This window comes from Rhea americana, unplaced genomic scaffold (genome assembly GCF_003343005.1).
Source record: "Rhea americana isolate MKP2758 unplaced genomic scaffold, rheAme1 scaffold_35, whole genome shotgun sequence".
Taxonomy (NCBI): domain Eukaryota; kingdom Metazoa; phylum Chordata; class Aves; order Rheiformes; family Rheidae; genus Rhea; species Rhea americana.
Genome location: NW_028186479.1, coordinates 2,059,520 through 2,077,095, shown reverse-complemented (window position 1 = coordinate 2,077,095; position 17,576 = coordinate 2,059,520). Strand labels below are relative to the sequence as shown.

General features: G+C 40.4%; 1 protein-coding gene across 11 annotated transcripts in view; it reads right to left on the bottom strand.

The window, feature by feature from the left end:
* RBMS3 (RNA binding motif single stranded interacting protein 3) overlaps positions 1 to 17,576 on the bottom strand; it is a 697,064-nt gene that overhangs the window by 255,457 nt on the left and 424,031 nt on the right. For all 11 annotated transcript variants that reach the window (XM_085311789.1, XM_085311790.1, XM_085311785.1 and 8 more), the window contains one exon: positions 1,519 to 1,610. In XM_085311789.1, the coding sequence (XP_085167915.1) occupies positions 1,519 to 1,610 (92 nt within the window). The remainder of the gene's footprint in view (positions 1 to 1,518; positions 1,611 to 17,576) is intronic.

Genomic DNA, 17,576 nt, shown 5'->3' with positions numbered 1-17,576 from the left:
GTTGCTCATCATTTTGAAGCATGAGAGCTATGTCCGCAGAACACCAAATATAGCATCATCTTTCAATCTTTAACTTTAGATCTGTAACTTTAAATTTGTAACTTTATGGATATAGAAAGTTATAGATTTATCCCTTCCCAGAAACAGCTATTTCAGATCAACCAGTAGCACAGAATGTATCTCCAGTCTTTGGTTTCTTTCGCACAGGTTGACTAATGCATCAAATTGCCTATATTTTAACAAGGAGATGCAGTATATCAGAGAAATAAAATAACATGATCCTTAGTAGGTGTTCAGATTCTTTGCCTTGCCATCTTTTACCCATTTGAAGCAAATATATTTTACCGCTACATGTCAATAAAAACTAAGAGCCAATAAAACAGCATAGCTTGCATTGCGGGGTGCTGTTAAACAGAATGACAGGGAATTGTATCCAGTTACTTCAAGGCACAGAGGGTGAAGTTTAAGGCAAAAGAACCTCATTTATCACAGAGGCATTTTTTTCTTTTTTAATTTTGAGTAGGATATTACTGGAAAATGAAAGTTTTAAATCAGCAGCGTTCCTTTCAATGGGAATGTTCAAATGTGGTGATTAGGTATTAGTTGGTATAGCAGTAGGTATGGTTGACTTTGTTTTCTCAATTACTTGTTTGTTTTTAACGTTTCGGCACCTAGACCTGCGTCACTTCTGAGAAGGCTAAATCTCCCAATACGATGGGCTAATCGTGATGGTAAGGCAAGGTATTTGGAAAGCCCAAAGCAACAGCTGATTTTGCAAACCAACACAGTCTGGAGCCCAAAGACGCATGATTTCTCCTTCCCAAAGGCAACAGCCAGAGCACGCGGTAATTATTTACCGTAACCCCCTCGCTCCACCAGCCCCTTCGCTTGGTGCCACAGGACCACTCCAGAAAAGGAGTGTTTTACCTCCCTGCACACTTGCTGTGAGATTTAAAGTATGACCTTCTCAGTCTCTCCGAACAACGAACTCCAGCGGCCTCCGGAGAGACTCTAGCAAAATATACTTTCAGGCAGCCTGGGACAATTCCATGTATGTCTTTAAAATAAAAAGTCAGGAAAAGCTAAAATGAGGAGATACAGCAAACTTCCCTTGCGTTCAGCCCATGGCTCCTTCGGACAAACCCACTTGCTGAGTAAGAAAGGAACAACTATGCCGAGGCAAAGAAACCAAATGAAGATCACTCCGAGGCAAAGCAAACGCAATTCTTCTGCAATGCGCTCAGCACAAAGGCATTTCCAATTGCTCTGCGACTCCAGCCCTCGGATCTTATAAATCTCTCCAGAGAGAGGGGGAGAGAGAGAGACCAGAACCCAACGCAGCTCTGCAGAAACCCCCACGGCTCACAGGATGAAGAAGCCACTAGAGCCAAAGGAACAACAACAACAACAAGAAATAAACAAACAATCCAAGCAGCTAAGAAAGACAGATGTAAAATGGAGCCTTGGAATTGTCCCCACACAGCACAGATAGGGCTGTAACAACATGGGTTTTCTTACCTTTGCCATCTGGGCCTGCACGCCATTTGCTTTGAGAGATGCTACTGCTTTCTGTGCTGCTGCCGGACTGTCAAAATCTACAAAACCGTAACCTAAAAAATAAAGAATAGGCATTTTCATTAATATCTCTGCATGCATGTGTATAAATACTGATTTTTTTGTTTGTTTGTTTAAATACAAAAGCTTTCCTGTCGTACCTATAGCTTCCGCACTGTGCGACTGCCGGACAGCTCTAGATGATGGTAAGATAACGAAGGCACAACCTAGTTAAACCACATCCCGTCCACCTTGCCTTCGTCTCCGCTGGAACGAGGGCCCGGTCCCTACCAGGGGCTGCTCAGGATATCATCTGAACATCAGCCTGCTGAGGTTAGGTCTCAGGGACTTGCCAGGGATAATCATCTCCTCTAAAGCAGGATTTCTAGTCCCAGTATTTGCAATGGTTTAGTTTATTAATCAGCCATCTAGTTTCTAATTGCTCTTCTTTTCTCACTCTATCGCACTCTGTTTTTCCTGTAACAGTCAAGGCTATAGGTGTCAAGCTGCTATAGCATATCAACAGAATTTGGGGGTCAGGTCCTGAAATATTTTTATTTGCCTGAAGAGGCAAAGGAGGACAAAAAGGACTCAAAGTGGACTTTTCATAACTTCTAAGTATGTCCCTATCTCTGATCTTCAGTAGCATTTAACAGTCTTGCTCATTAAGATTTCAACAGTTAGGTAGCTATAAAAATTTCACCAAACACTTACTTAGGCACCTAAATATGATTCTAAATCCACCTAGGGTATCTGAAATCCTTTGAAAATCCCAGCTGAAATCACACTAAGCGATTACAGTGCAGGCAGGCATGCACTGCTTGCACAAGCCGTGGCCACAGGTCACCCCTTTGCATTCCCCTCTGGAAGCCGTAAGGATGAAACTGAACTGCCTGAAGGCTTTAAAAATATTAGCACTAGCATATTTATAGCATAGCAGCTCCTTTGCAGACATCTCCACTTACTAGGTCAATATGCATAATACAGGAGGCAACCACAGATATGCTTTCCTACCGTATCCATTTTTATTTCTTTTGCCAGCCTTTCTTCCTGCTCGTGTGAGGCCTTATGCCTTCCTCTGTGCATTGAATCTATGTATAAAAGTGTGCATTTGTGATCAACTTGCCCCCCAGTTATAAGCATCTTTTTAGTATTATTTTGGTATGTACGCAGGCATTAGTCCAATCGTGAAAGAATTTTGTGTGCATGGACATTTGATCTTATTTGCCAATTTTTAAGAAAATGAAAAAGAAATACGAAAAAATGAGCTAAGATTGTCAAATGCTGATGTACTTAAGCAGTACGAAAAGCACTATTTTGACAACAAACTCAAGATCTGAACCTCTCTCTGCTCTGTTCTTTCTCCAGTTTTGTCTTGTTCTTTGGTGGGGGGTAGAGGGTAGGCCTTCACTACAAATGGAAACTACTTGATCAACGGAGTATAGGGACAGTATGTCCAACAAATACTTTGCATGCAAATGGGCACTGGAATTTGGTCAGCTGTGGGGGTTGTTTTTTGATTTTATCCAGTTTTCCCCACTTGGTTTTTCTTTTTTTCTCCTACTCAGCATGTCATTTTGAAATCAGCTTGTTCCACATCACAGTGTGCTCTGCAGTGTTCGCCAAGCTATTCACTGCAGAGGAGCAGTGAAGTTTATGCTGCTTTGAACAAAAAAACCTGCTACAAGAGACAAAGTCTTCCCTGGATTTCTGCAATGGCTTTGCCCTCTGGGAGAACAGCTTCTGGGAGGAAGGAGCAGATACGATTAGACGTAGCTTCAGTCTTGCAAAGCAAGAGATCCTGACAAGAAGGCAGAATTGCCTACCGGGACACCTGAAATGCCCTGGGAAGTCAGATACCTCCAAGACATAGGATAGCCTGGAACTAGCATAGAAAAAAAAAATTGGGGGTAGGGGAAAGAAGGTGCTCTTCTCAGGAGACTACATTTCTTTTTATTTCTCAGTATCTTTATGCCTGAAAAGTAGGAGATGACAGTGCAAAAGTAAGTTTTAATACTGACATCAAAAACATAATAGAGGTAGATTTTGATATCCATCAGCATACATTATGGGATTCATGTACGCAACAATACAAGCAAAATGATTTTTAATAAGACTTTCCAGACAGCACTGCAAGAATATCTAAGTTAGTATTACTTGCAAATACAAACTGGAATGCAGAAGGATATATTCTCGTGTTTTAGTATAGACAGCAGGTACATCTAATATAGTGAATTACTAAAGATTTACATTAGTCCATAATAGTTAAAGCCATGCATAGTGGATATAACCATATTTTCCCATTTTACTCAATGAGTGTCTCAAGACAAAAAACCTTGCATCTTTAGCTGTCTACTATGCATTCTAGTACTAATGCTACCAGCATAGCTGCAAAGCTCCTCTTTTTCCTTTCCTGAGGTTCATTCTCATTCCAAGTATCTTTCCTGCCTCCCACCTCCCTGCACATCTCTCCACCGCACACACAACATCAGGACAAAATCACTCCGTGGCTGAGCACCCGTCCAAAGAACATCAATCTGCTGCGAAGGAAGCCAAGTTCCCAGGCTGTTTCAGCGTCTGAGTATCCTTACAAGAACTTTGCAATGCTATATAATAGAAAAAAAAAAAAAAAAAGCACGCTTTTTTTTTGCAGAGTTTATGTTCTTCCATTTAGATGTTTACAGCCTACGATGAAGACCTACGCTAGCATAATTTCATTTGTTTGCAATCTCACTTCATTTTTTTGTTCTCAAGCACTAACAAAGTACTGTGAGCTTTTGGCAGGGGGCTGATTTTTTTTTTTTTTTTTTTTTTAGACTTTTCAGATTAGATCTAGTTTCGTTGCCTCAGAAGCTAAAGCTGGGTCTTGGGACAGCTTTCACCCATAGCGTGACTCTCCAAAAGCCCCAGAGGGCTTCCCGGCGCGGGCTGTGCCCTCCAGAGCCCTGCTGCGGGAGCCGCGCCGCCGGCACCGCCGGCAGGTGCGCGGGGCTGCGTTTGGCTGCTCCGGCAGCGTTTGCCACTCAGATCACTCTTTCCCAGCTCCTCCCGGGAAAAGGCTGCAGCCTGGTTGGAAGCGCCCCACAGGAGGACAGGTTCAGACCGGGGTTGCCAAGTGGGCACTGCTGCTCTAAGAAAATGTCTGCATTTCTTCTCCGTCTTCTAAAAACAAGTGCAAACCCAACCCTCCTCTGTCCTCAAATTCCAAACTCTTTTTCCTCTTTTTTTTTTTTTTTTTTTTTTTTGGTGCGCGGCTTTGTAAACATCCTAGTCTGTGGATTTATCTATCTTCTCAGGTTTTGTGCAGAACATGGTGAAAAACGCGCTCTGATTCTAAACCGGGACTCATATAGGCTCTACGCGCAAGAATTTATCGCTGCCACAGGAAACCAAAACCAAAACTATTTCTCCCTTTTTTTTATGAAGCATCTTGCCCTTTTCCTTCAAGAGCACAAAATGCAAATAGGGAAAACTGCATTACCTCCTGCTGCTTAAAGAATCAGGAGCCCAGCTTGCCACTAACGGCGGTCCTTCAGCCCACGCGTACTTACCGTGAGGGGTCTTAGGTACTTCAGTGCTATAAATATTCCCGGATCCCTAGGTTTTTTGTGGAAGGACATACACGGCTAGTTTGCAAATGCAAACACGCACACATACACAAAATCCAAGACAAGACTATCTAAATTAAGTGCTAAACCTTTCCTCTACGAAATAAAATGCCTGTAATTTTGCTTTGGCCTGATGCCATTAGAGCTAAATAATTAAGTTTAAGGATCAAAAACTGTGATTTCGTACCTGAGGGGGGAAAGAAAGCAGCTAAGCATCAGCAAGCATAAGTTTATAGCTCGCCGCAGTAAGTGCTACCCAAATACACAGGCAGACACTAAACATCGACGCCTCCTATAACCTAAACGGCTGGGGGCCTCCTGGTCTCAGTTTCTCCGTTCCATAATTAAGCTTGGCAGCAGGTTCAAATGAATTAAAACTGAATGTCACTATTTCCTCAACAAATCCCTCATCCTTGTTTTTTCTTACTTGTCAGGAGAAGACCAGCAGAACAGCAATTAGTGGTAAGCAGTGCAGTGAAAAAGAACCAAGTATACACTAATTAGGTCACTCACCAAACACATTCATTTCATTGGCAGATTTAATCAATGTTTTCCTGAAATGTCTTAAATCTCCTATGCTAATTTAGAGTTTTGTTATTGTTGTTACTTTAAACACAGATGGGACGCCCAGAGATTTTCAATTGCTTTTCACAAATCCATTTCAAAGTAACAACCCCTCGTATAGCGTATCATCAATATTTAGGCACAGGTTTTAGGAACTGGCCTCTAATTTTATGCCAACATTTTGGTGCCTGCAAATACCTATGGGTGCGATTTTTGAGGACCGCTGTAACCCGCTGCGGTCCGAGTCCGCCCGCGCCCCGCGTTTTGCACTGCCGCACGCGCGCAGAGAGCGGGCAGGACGTCCCAGGCGCCCGCGCAGGGGAGGTCAGACACGGATGAGGCGCAGGTGGGCCTCCAGCTGGGTCTCCCTCTGCCAGAGCCCCCCAAAGCACCGATTCCCGGTGGCACTCACGGGGCACCGACCCCGCTCCAGCGCCATCCCTCTCCCACGGCCCCGCTGGCCAGTGGCTCCCCTCCTTCGAGGAGCGCCGGCGGCACGGGGGCTCGGGCGTCTCAAGGTTGGCTATAACTTCAGTTGGAAACTTATTCTCCCAATAAATCGCCTGAGCTCTTTGTGCCAACTAGGTCAGAATTGGCTTGGCTTGCTTTTTGAGTTTGTTCTGCGATTTTTTGTTTGTTTGGGGGTGGGCATCTTGGAAATAAAGAACAAAGATCAAAGAAAACTGAAGATTAATTGAATACTTAAGAAACTAACTGGTAACAGTAAAGGCTCTCCCAGTAATATTAATTCAACCACAACGTACCTGTAACCACCTCTTGCTATTTTAAAAAGTGCATCTAAGTAGATGGAAGTGCGTATTGCATACAGGCAAGTTTTCTGTTTCCACTGACGTCAACAAACTCCCATTTCATGCAAAGTTTTAATGTGTTGTTTATGTAAGTTAACATCTTGCAGATGTACGCGCGCACAGACAGCCTGAAAGATAGGAAATACTGATTGACTGTTGTCCCACGCAACCTTCGCTCCTCTCCCCTGCGCCCAGCAAGCGAAATGGGAGCTGGACCAAAGCTACCGCAAAGGAGTAGCTCCAAATCTACAATCCTCCGGACCTGGAGCGTTTGACATACTGACATTTTTCTGGCAATGTAAAATTTGCATTACATGATTGTGAATTTTTTCTTTTTAGAAATAAAAATTAAATTTGCTTGTCTGTAGCTATGACTATTCTGTTATACTTCAAACTGTTTTTCTAGGTCTGATATGCAAGACCACTCAGAACTCTGTTTTCCACTAGGAAATCGTGTCTCGTAGAGTATTGAAGTTTCTAGTTCTTGTTTCTGGTCCTCTAAAATTCATAATCTAAAATCTAGAATTGTAAAATCTGAAATGTGGAACTGCCAAAAGACTGAGAGTATCATTTGTGATGGGGCTCCACGAGGTGCAGCCTATTTGGACAAAAAGGAGGACACAGTTGTTTTAAGAGAATGTTTGTTTTTTTCCTTCAATGTATTTGTTGATGTCGCTTGGAGCTGGAAAATTGAAAATCACTCCCAAGAGGGACCCTGAAAAGGGAGAGAAATACTAGCCTAAGGAAGAGGCAACAGTCAAAACGGCATGATGAATGAGAAAATCATGAAGTAGAACAGATTTATCACAAAGATCTCGTTTTTTATCTTTGTGGTATCACCTCCAGACATATCCATATACAGATATGCATTCATTTGCATACCTCAACATAGAGTGTTTACACAAACACTAAAATAAATGCACAAAATACCAACACACATAAGCACATACCTAACAGTCAGTGAGCTATTTCTCCTTCACATTTAGATGAGAAACCACTCAGATTTCTTAAGGAGCTGGGCCAGTTTGGATTGTAAAGTCCACTTTTGCCCAGTGTTTATTTAGACTGTCTCTTAAGAGATAGTATTCATTTTGACAATCAGGTAGTCCACATAAAAGTGATCATCCAATAATTTACTATGCAATTTTCAATCACTGTTTTATGCTCAGATAAAGAATCAAATTAAAGTCTTATAAGCCTTGGAAAATTAGAGTTAGCAAGCAAAGAGGCTGAATTGCCCTTGAACACAAAATTACAGAAAGCAGATTTTTTCTTCCATTGTTCCTATCATGCTACAATATTCTTACAGGCACAGATGCTCAGAATAATAGTAAAACAGTCTAAATTCATACTATATTTAAAGCCCCTACTTAAAAAAAAAAGGTGTTTGGTGACTAGAAAGTGGTGAATCATCACATTTTAATTAAAACAGCTAATATATAGTTAGAGAAATAATTGGAAATAGAGAGTCTTAAATGGAAGAAAGAAAAGATAGTCCCTTCATTTCAGATTACTCCCCAGAGAAACACCTACATTGTTAAGTATGCATATGCAGCTGAATTTTTTGTTTGCTTTAGCTTGATATGGAAATATGGCACAAAACTGTCACTTTGATTACATTCCTGCAGTGATTTCTTCTACCTCTTGTGTTACTTGAACCCTCTTTATAACAACAGAACTGGAGAAAAACACCACTGTAGGTAACCAACAAACAATTTTTACACATCTATTTGCAAATGCATTCTTAATTTGAATACTACATTACTTTGATTTAAACAGAGTATATACAAATACAGATTATTATTAACTGCAGCACTAATTAATAATATTTACATGCAAAAACTAAGTATGGAACTTGTTACAATCTTTTAATATAGTTTAAATTTTTACTAAATTGAAACATTTTGCAATCTCCAGTTAGTAAAGGAAATAGTTCAAAAAATCCTGTAAGATTTTGGTATATGGGAAAGAAATACTTATTTTATCTATACGTACATATTATTTGGAAAGTAATCCTTCAGAAAGCATACATTCCCTGGAAAACCAGAGGTAAATATCAAAGCTGAAAGAAGCTTTTTGTGAAATACATTTACAATAAAAAAGGGGGGGGAGGGAAGTAGTACAAATTTAGCCTGTATGCCGATCAACAAAATTATACTGCACTTGACTACTCGCACTCGACACTTACGCTGCGTAACTGGCAATCCAGAAGCCCAGAGACTGGCAAAATGAAGACAATTCTAGAACAAATATCCTCCAAATTCTGCAAATAACAGAGCTCCATTTGATTACCCATAACAAGAGGTCAGGTTTGGGAGACCTTAACAGAGACCCTAAATACGAACAGCTATAGGTAACCAAACAGCAGCACGTGCCCAGTGTAAACAGCGAGGTGCCAGATTTCGCAAGGACCTGTCAAAGAAGGAGCACGTTGATGAAGATAAACTGAGAGGAAAGTTAAGAAATATTTCCGGGTATTCTGCTAACTTTGCCAAAGCAAACGATGGCAATTCATTGCTTGAGTTACTAAATATGGACTGAATAAAGACGAACACACACTGTAAATCATGCAGTGGCAGAAGGGCAAGGGAGAAACGCACTTTCCCACCTTTAACTTTTGAAGTTCCTCTCTGTGCAAACCCCACTGATTCACCGTCAAAATCTAAAATGCCGATTGACTCTATTTTTAAACCTAGAAACACCTCACATCTAAATTTTCCATATAAACCAATGTATGATTTCATACTACAGTTATTTAGTACCATAACATTTCTCATCAGTGTATTAGTTATATAATGTAATCATTATGATTATTTTTACTATGCTTTTTTTAGCATTATTTTTTAGCGTTGTGGCTTTGTGGCTGAGCTAAAGTTTCCACTTGAAGTAGTGACTGAAGAAAGTCCAATATTCTCCCCAAAACAAGTACTCCAAGATCAGTGCTTTGTTCCATATTCACATAAAAGGGAGGGAAGGATAGGATACAACAGCAATTTCTTCCCTTGACTCAAGAAATATTCAATGACTTAGCAGTGATAATATTCCACGATACCCAGAACAAAATATTCAGAATTTGCAGCTCCAGAAAAAAACTTCCTACTTTACTCAGTAGAGAGTTACAGAATCAATTAATATCTTCAGTGAAGAAATACACTTGCTGAAAATCTAGAAATGAACCTCACACCCAAAAGTTAAAAACAATTCACTTTTTAAATAATTATTTTTCATTTTCATGAAGATCTGTCCTAATTACAGATATGTCCAGATGCTAAAGTTCAAAAATATCACAAGAAAGACTATTTTCTTGCTATTTCCAGCCAGCAGGAAATATTAACACTCTCATGAGAAAGTCTGTTCTTATGAGGTTTCATGCTCAGTTATGCAGAGTCCAGAGCTTTACTTAGCTTGGATAATGTTTGGGTAAGATATGAAACCAAATCTCTTGAGATTTGTCCATCACTTATTTTGCAGCTAAGCGACTGAGTAAAAAACCTGGTGTATAGAAGCAGTTTAGAAAAATCATTCAGCTGTTATCCCTGAAAGCTTCCAACACCTGTGTAGACAAGCAATTTTCTTTTTTAAATACCGGACCTCAGTTTAGCAGAAGTTAACCTAGTTATCCGACAGCTGTTCAGGCCAAAAGTGCATAATGTAAGAAGCTATGATGCAAACCCAAGTGCATCATGTGTACAAATTAAAAACTAATGTTAATATCATCAGTAACTGCCTTTCAGACATGGTATCTGTCTATCAGTTTGTGCATGACACTCAGGAACTTCTGCGAATGGAAATGGAAAAAAATAAAATATCAGCGAGAGTTCTGCTTTCAATAAATGATGTATATGGAACAGAGCAATGAAATACTGGGAAAAAAATGAAGTCCATCACTAGTCAACTTCTTCAACATTAAATTTAAGCAATGATACTATTCTGGGAGGCAAAGGAAGGTGTTCTCTATCACCCAACGCTCCTCGTCAACAGTAAAATATCCCATTCTTTTCCTCCCAATACTAGATTGCGTAGCAATCGTAACATTAAATAACTGCAAATACTCGTGAGTAGGAAGAAACAATCCGACAAGGGAAGACGCACTTGGCGATCACACTGTGATTACTGTATTTCATTAAAAATAATTTTCATTTCAGTATGTTTTGACAAGAAAATAGAAAGTATCTTGTGCAGGCTTCAGGAAATATTAAAATAACCCAAGGTGATGAACATGTTATTATCCAGCCTGTTCCAGCAGGAGGATGCTCAAGTACTGAAATGGTTTTCATTTCAAATGCACATTCATTTTCAAGACACCACACTTGAAAAATTGGACTGTGTATTTGTCATACAGTAAGCAGTGATAAAGAGCACAGCAATTTATGTCCTTTATGCAAAGCACATGTAATTCAGAAAACAACTATAGTTTCTGAAAGGCAGCAAAGTGGTAGCGCTTTTCCAAGAAGTGAAATATGTTTTCTTCATGCCAGTTGGCCAATTCTGGCACGTCAACCTTTGCTAAGATAAACATTTTGGTTAACATGCAAAGGGCTCCTGTTCCAACCCATCAATACTCATGATGGTGCTTTAGGCAGAGATGAGCAATATCCTTTGAACATTTCATGATAGTGATACAAAGAAAAAGCATCACAATACTGCCATTGCCCTAAGAGTGTAATACCAATGCCCCTTTGGTCCACAGGGCAGCGTGAATTCAAGAAACTGTTGGTGGGAACACTTCACTCTCCCTCATCTTTAGCCGCCTGCTTCCCAGGCAGTCTGGTTTCTCTTCAAGGCAAGACCACGGAAGAACTCAACAGCACCGTTGACCCCTATGGCACTATACTGTCCTGGTATTTTGGTAGTGAGCAGTAGTAATAAGCCAAAGGAAGGGAAGCAAAACACAACTCCTCATCAGACTCTCGCCTTCATCTCTGCTGGAGCAGACGGAGTTTGCTAGGGTCACATCTGCCCTGTGGAGGAGAAGCACAGTGGGGCTGCACAGTGCAGAGCCGGCTTAGCCATGGCACACAACGCCGATATCATGGACATTGTGTAGATTCAGTGCCTGAAGACTTTGGTCTCACATGGTATTCCAGACATTCAGAAGTTGAGTCCCTCTATAGTATTACAGATATATTGCCCATTGCTAGTTATAGGGCATTCTTTTTCTTCTGCAAGGGATTCTTTTGTGCTTAAAATATCAGTTTCCCCCTCTGAGCCTTTCTTCACATGCCTGCCACAGTTGTCTGTAGCCTGAAGTTCAAAAATACTATTATTATGGTATCCCAGAAATGGCTATTATTTTTCCAGGCTGAGAAAGAAAAAAAGTATGGAGAAGAAAATCACATCAGGAAATCTCTTTTCGCGATCTTGAATTCATTTTTCAAGTTCAAGATAGTTCTACAATCTAGATAAGTAGAGAAGATGCAGATAAAGTGTTTGAAGTTCTGGTTTTTAATCTAATTTGAATTTCTGAACCTGTAGAAGTTTTCCTATTTCCTTTACAAATCACATATCTCAGATACATGAAAAAGATTCAAGTAAACAATATATTATTTTAATCTCAAGTGAAAACCTTTCTTTCTTTGATTTAAGGTCACACAGCATGTAGGGAGAGAGGGCAGATATATGGGACTGGAAGAGAAATCCTGGGTCTTTCTGTAATACAGATGACTATAACCCTGCACTACATGACCACATGAGGTGACACCAGTAACTTAGAGAATTTCTCTAACACTACCCTATACAGATCAGAAGAATCTCACCTTATACATCCTAACACCGTATTTGCAGCCTTTATAGTTGTGCCCGTCATTGTCTTATAACCTTGCAAGACCACTAATACGCCTTTTACCCTTTTCCTTTTCATTTATTCCCTATAAGAAAACTTCCAATTTAGGGAGCAGAGTTTTTCCCATTACTTTCAAAGTAGATGATTTTACTATTGGATTTGTTCCCTGCTTCTCACACTCCAGTTTTCAGGATCATCTAATTATCTTTCTCCATAATTGCCTAATGCTTCCAAACTTTGTGTGACTAGCAAGTATCGAGGGAGTTTCAGTACCAGTATCATTAAAGATGAGATGGGAAATCTGGCACATGCCTTAGAAGGAGTGAGGTAGCCAGGTGTTGCCAACAATGTTGATTGACATGGGCAACTCTGCATTCAGTAGGCAGCAACATCAGCAAGAAGCTACACCACTGGTAACCGTCCCCCATAGCTCCTAAATGCACAGGCATTTTTTGGATGTAAATATTTTCTGTTTACAGTCCCTAGGGAACTTTAAGGATTTAATAAAAGAGCAAACTCATTGATATAGATTGCCAGCAAAAGGCCAAATATACATCAGAGAGCAACTTTTACCCCATGAAGCCTGTTTTAGAGAAAGGTATGCATTTCAGAGCGTAGCAATATAAGATAAATAGGTGTTTCTTCTATGTGTTGAAGTCCTTAAAATGTTCCTTTTTAAAAGGAAAGTGAGGAGGATTCTAATATAATAATAATTGCTTATTTACAAGAGGCATTTATTTTTAAGAAATCATAGAATTTTAGTGAAATTATCCAGAAAATAACTGTAGTAGTATCTGAAAGAGCTTGTTTGCAGAAAGTGGTTCTGTATCAGCTTGGAAAATTAAGTAAACCAGGATGAAAGAGAAAGCAGGGGAGAGTTTTGCCAGGACACACAAACTCAGCAAATGCATGTTGTCTAGGAAGCCAAAATGCCTACAGAGAGGGAAAAAAAAAAAAAAGCATTTTAAATGCCCAGAAGCACCTTCACAGGCAGTGTAAAGGAAGTATCAAGCCCGCACCCCAAAACTATTCTTTAACCTTTCAAGAAACACTGTGCTGAACCTGACGTAATGCCGGGTGCAGGCTCTCAGGCAGCGGCTCAGCTCGTGGCTCCACCACGTTCGTTTCATGGATAATGCTGCTAACAGTCAAAGGGACGGCAGTGCATCTCTTAAGCAGGCGCCAAATACATGTTGGTGTTGTCAATGCGAAGATGTTTAAATGTTTTGAGACTGAACGTCTGATTTCTGTCAACAGCAAGAATCAGCCAGATGAATATCCAGCATGCACGGCTGTGCTTTCTTAGCATATAAATACTGTACCACAAGGACGGCAGGCTGTTTGCTTTATCACTGACCCACCGCTCAGCAAATCATTTTGTTACCACACAAATGAGCAAAGCAACCTCCTGTACCCCCACACGGTTTTGGAAGCAGTTAGACATGTTGGGAGAAGAAGATGAGATACCAGTTAGCTGAAAAATTTCAAGGAAACCAGAACAGAGTTGCTTAGGGACCATGAACTGAGTCTGTGCACTAAGCAACCAATGTCATTCCCATTATACAGGAATGGCAGCCTCAGCGGCAACTTGTTACCTTATCATTACACCTTCCTAGTCACTATTTTGAATTTCTGAGGCAGATCCAGGGCTCTTTCTTCCAGAGCTTCCATCAGGTGAAACAGGCAAAGAGTGCATAAATTGGGAAGTGGCTTCATCTGTATTCTTCCGCACATAATGCCATGAGAAGATGCCATATTGGGTACCTCTATTTTACAGAGAAGACAATATGCTATATAACCTGAGAGTAGGTCTATTTCTGACCGCTTACTGGGGAGAGGGCATATGCTCACTACATCGGTCTGAGAGTGGTGGAAGCAACCCTTGCGTCTGGTGGCGGGTTGGCAGCAGGTATCTAATTTAAGTAATCATTCCACAGAGGTGCAGATTTCCTCCTACACTAGGCTTGGAACTCTCCAAGGAAATGGGCATTTTGACTCTAATCTCTAGTCAAGTAGCGCAATAGCCTTACTTTCCCTAGCTGCCTCCCCTGCATTTAAATACAAACAATATGATCTTCTCACAGCAGATATGGGAAACATTTGGAAAGGGGAAAGCTTCCAGGGTCTGAGGATTTTAGCATTTCTTCCAAGATTACTAGGAACAATCACCTTACCCTCATTATGGGATTTATTTATTATTTTCTGATGCATTTACAACAACACGGCACAATGAAATCACATCACCCTTTTCTCTCACTTTACTGTGCTTTTTCTTTTTCTTCCCTGCATGGATGGGACAAATATTATATTTGAAACAGAAGTACCCTTTCTTCTCCACAAGAAGAAACAAGTAGATACAGCAGATGAAGTACTTCATGCAAAATCTGATGGCATGATAGGAGTGGCTACACCACTGGGCAGCCTTTCCCTTCCTTTGTCTACATTGCAACTTCATTCAGCTTGGCATGCCCATTTCACCTTCTGACTGGGCATTTTGTCACTGAGTAGATTTGCATTTTTTGCATCATATGATCTTTGTTCCAGATAATGAAAATGAAAATCTTTTCAAAAATACCCCACCATCCTCAGCAAATCATGCGGTTCCAATGCTAAAGCATACATGTGGCACAAGTGTACTGCACTTGTTTAATGGGCTAACCAATAGAATTAAGCTTCCTCCGGGAAAGTCAACATTTTAGTGTACACCAGGAAAATTAAGAAGAAGTCAGCTTCCAACCAAAAAATAAACTCCACATTTAATAGCTTAAAATGAAGCCACTGAAGACTAAACATCTGGGCTTTTTGGATATCATCCCAGATACTGCATGTAGCACTGAAGCTCTTCATCACTGTATCCTCTTAAGGATTTGAATAGAATCATTTCCCCTAATATATGCTGTTTCTCTGCAGAACATCCCAAAAAAGTGTCTGTTGCAGTAAGATCTTGGGGCAAGGCCTGTTTTTTACTACATGTGTGAAGAGTGTGCAAGAATCATGGGCTTTGGTATTCTTTGAGATCTCCAAGATTTCCCATAATACAAATTGTAATACTGCAGCAGAGGCAGCAGCAACAACCCTTGTGGATCACAGAAGAAGCCAACTGGAGTCAGATTATCAGAACCGCTTCAATAAATCAGGAGCACTTCTAGAAGCGCCACTGGAAGTCAATGGGATTTTGTGCCCCTAAAATGCTAAAGGCATGTCTACCGTGCCACAAACCACATCCCTCAGAGATCTTCCAGCTAGCATTGAACTAGTATGTCCACGTGGCATAGAGAGAGCAATGTAGTGACAGTACAGTCCATCCAGGTTATCTAGGCCTGTTTCTCATCAAATACAGAAAGGCCTTGCAGAGCATCCTGCTGTCCCAGGTTTCAGCGCTAGTTTGGTGAGTCCTGTAGTGTACTGCACCACGCCATGTTGGTATCAGATGCACAGGAGCTTTTGAAAACCCTCATTCCTTTGAGCCCCTGGGTAACCTGTTTTGAGAGTTCAGCTTTCCACAGCTGCCATGCTTCATAACCATACCAGGCATGGTCTGATGCAACTGGGATTTACTGGAATTGCTCGGGAATGACTGCACAAAACTCTGTAGGTGATTCTGTGCAAAAGGTCAAATTAGATTACTGCATACGTTTAAACTCTGTGAACTGCTGAGAAAGAGCGTATGGAACATGGTCACCGGAAAGCAACTGAACCAGCACAAAATTTCGTAAGCCAGAGGCACACGGATTACAACCAGAGCCAAACTACACAGTACAAGAGAGCCACACAAAAGACAATAAGCATTGGATAAGGCAGAAACAGAATTATCCTTAATAGACAGTGCCTCCCTAGAGCTTTTATGCTCACAGCCAAGCAAAACGGCTATGAGCAGGAAGACAAGAACTGCAGACTTCTGGCATGGCTCTTGAGACACAAACAATATGAGAGACTTGTTCTCATAAGGGAACAAAGAGGTGAAGCAGACCTCCTTGAAACAAACAGTCCATGGCCACTGCACCATCAAAAAAGACATTAAAAATTGAGTTTCCAGCTTATTTTATCCTATATATATACATATGTAAATTTATATACACATGCACACATATAAATACATACATATATGTGTGTGTGTATACATATATAAAGTTGCTAGTTTTTTTGGTTTGCTTAAGAGAATTTACTCTAGCAAATCTTACGCAAACTTTTCCCACCACCATCACCATTTTAGAAATATATAGCTATTAGTAAGCTCTTGGTGGGCTTTTCTTTTTTTTTTTTTTTTTTTTTTTTTTTTTTTCCAGATAGTTTTTCCCATTTTCTTTCCAAAATTGAGATGAACCTAACTGTTCATCTTCTTCACCTTTTATCTCCCCTCACTCTATTTTTTAAGGTGTCTTAAAAAGAGAAAAACTCGTGCATAGTCTAGGAAGACTGTTTGATTAATGACATTTCCACTCTTACAAGTCATTTCAAAGGAATCACTCTATCCAGGGATGACAACAGGGAAGGTATTTCCATAAAAACTTGTATGCTTCCAGTAAATACATAAGCACACCAAAGGCAAGCAGACAGTGAAGACTTCATGCTCTGGCAATGCAATTCTTTTCCTTTTTTTTTGTTTGCTTTTTCACTCCACACTTTGTTTTTCCCACACTTCCTGTTATATTTTTTTTTTAAAAAAACTTCCATTAGTCCATTCTGTTTCTTTATGTCATTGTCAATTGCCAAAAATATCATCAAAGAGTCTTCCCTCTAAAAGACTTCTGGAAAGAGAAAATGCCAAAATTTCTAGATGAATCAGAAAGTACTAGATACTAAAACAGAAAGGCTTTTTCATAGAAGATGCCAGCCCCATATCCCAACAGGAAGAGGTTCAGGAAGAAATCTACTCAGCTTCTTCACATTTTAACATTTTAACTAATTTCTTTAGCATTCAATCTAGCTGCTTCAGGAGGCGTTTGGTTATTAAACCCCCCCCAACACAATCGCCAGGATTAGCAGTCCTCCTTGAAGCGCCAGTAAGGACAGAACACAGAAAACGAAGCAGGATCTTGATGGATGCTTCAGTTTAAGGTTACAATATGTTTCTAGGGCAGCGTAAGGAGGCTGATAACCGGCTGCTGGTGTAGACTTCAGTCCCCTGCCGCAACATGCTGCACTCGCTTCTGTCCTGTCACCAGGACTGGAAACACCCTGAACATGAAGTTGAGGCTTTAGAGGGTTTTTGAATACTCTTAAAATAACTAAATTTTATCCAGAGAACATGCATCAGAT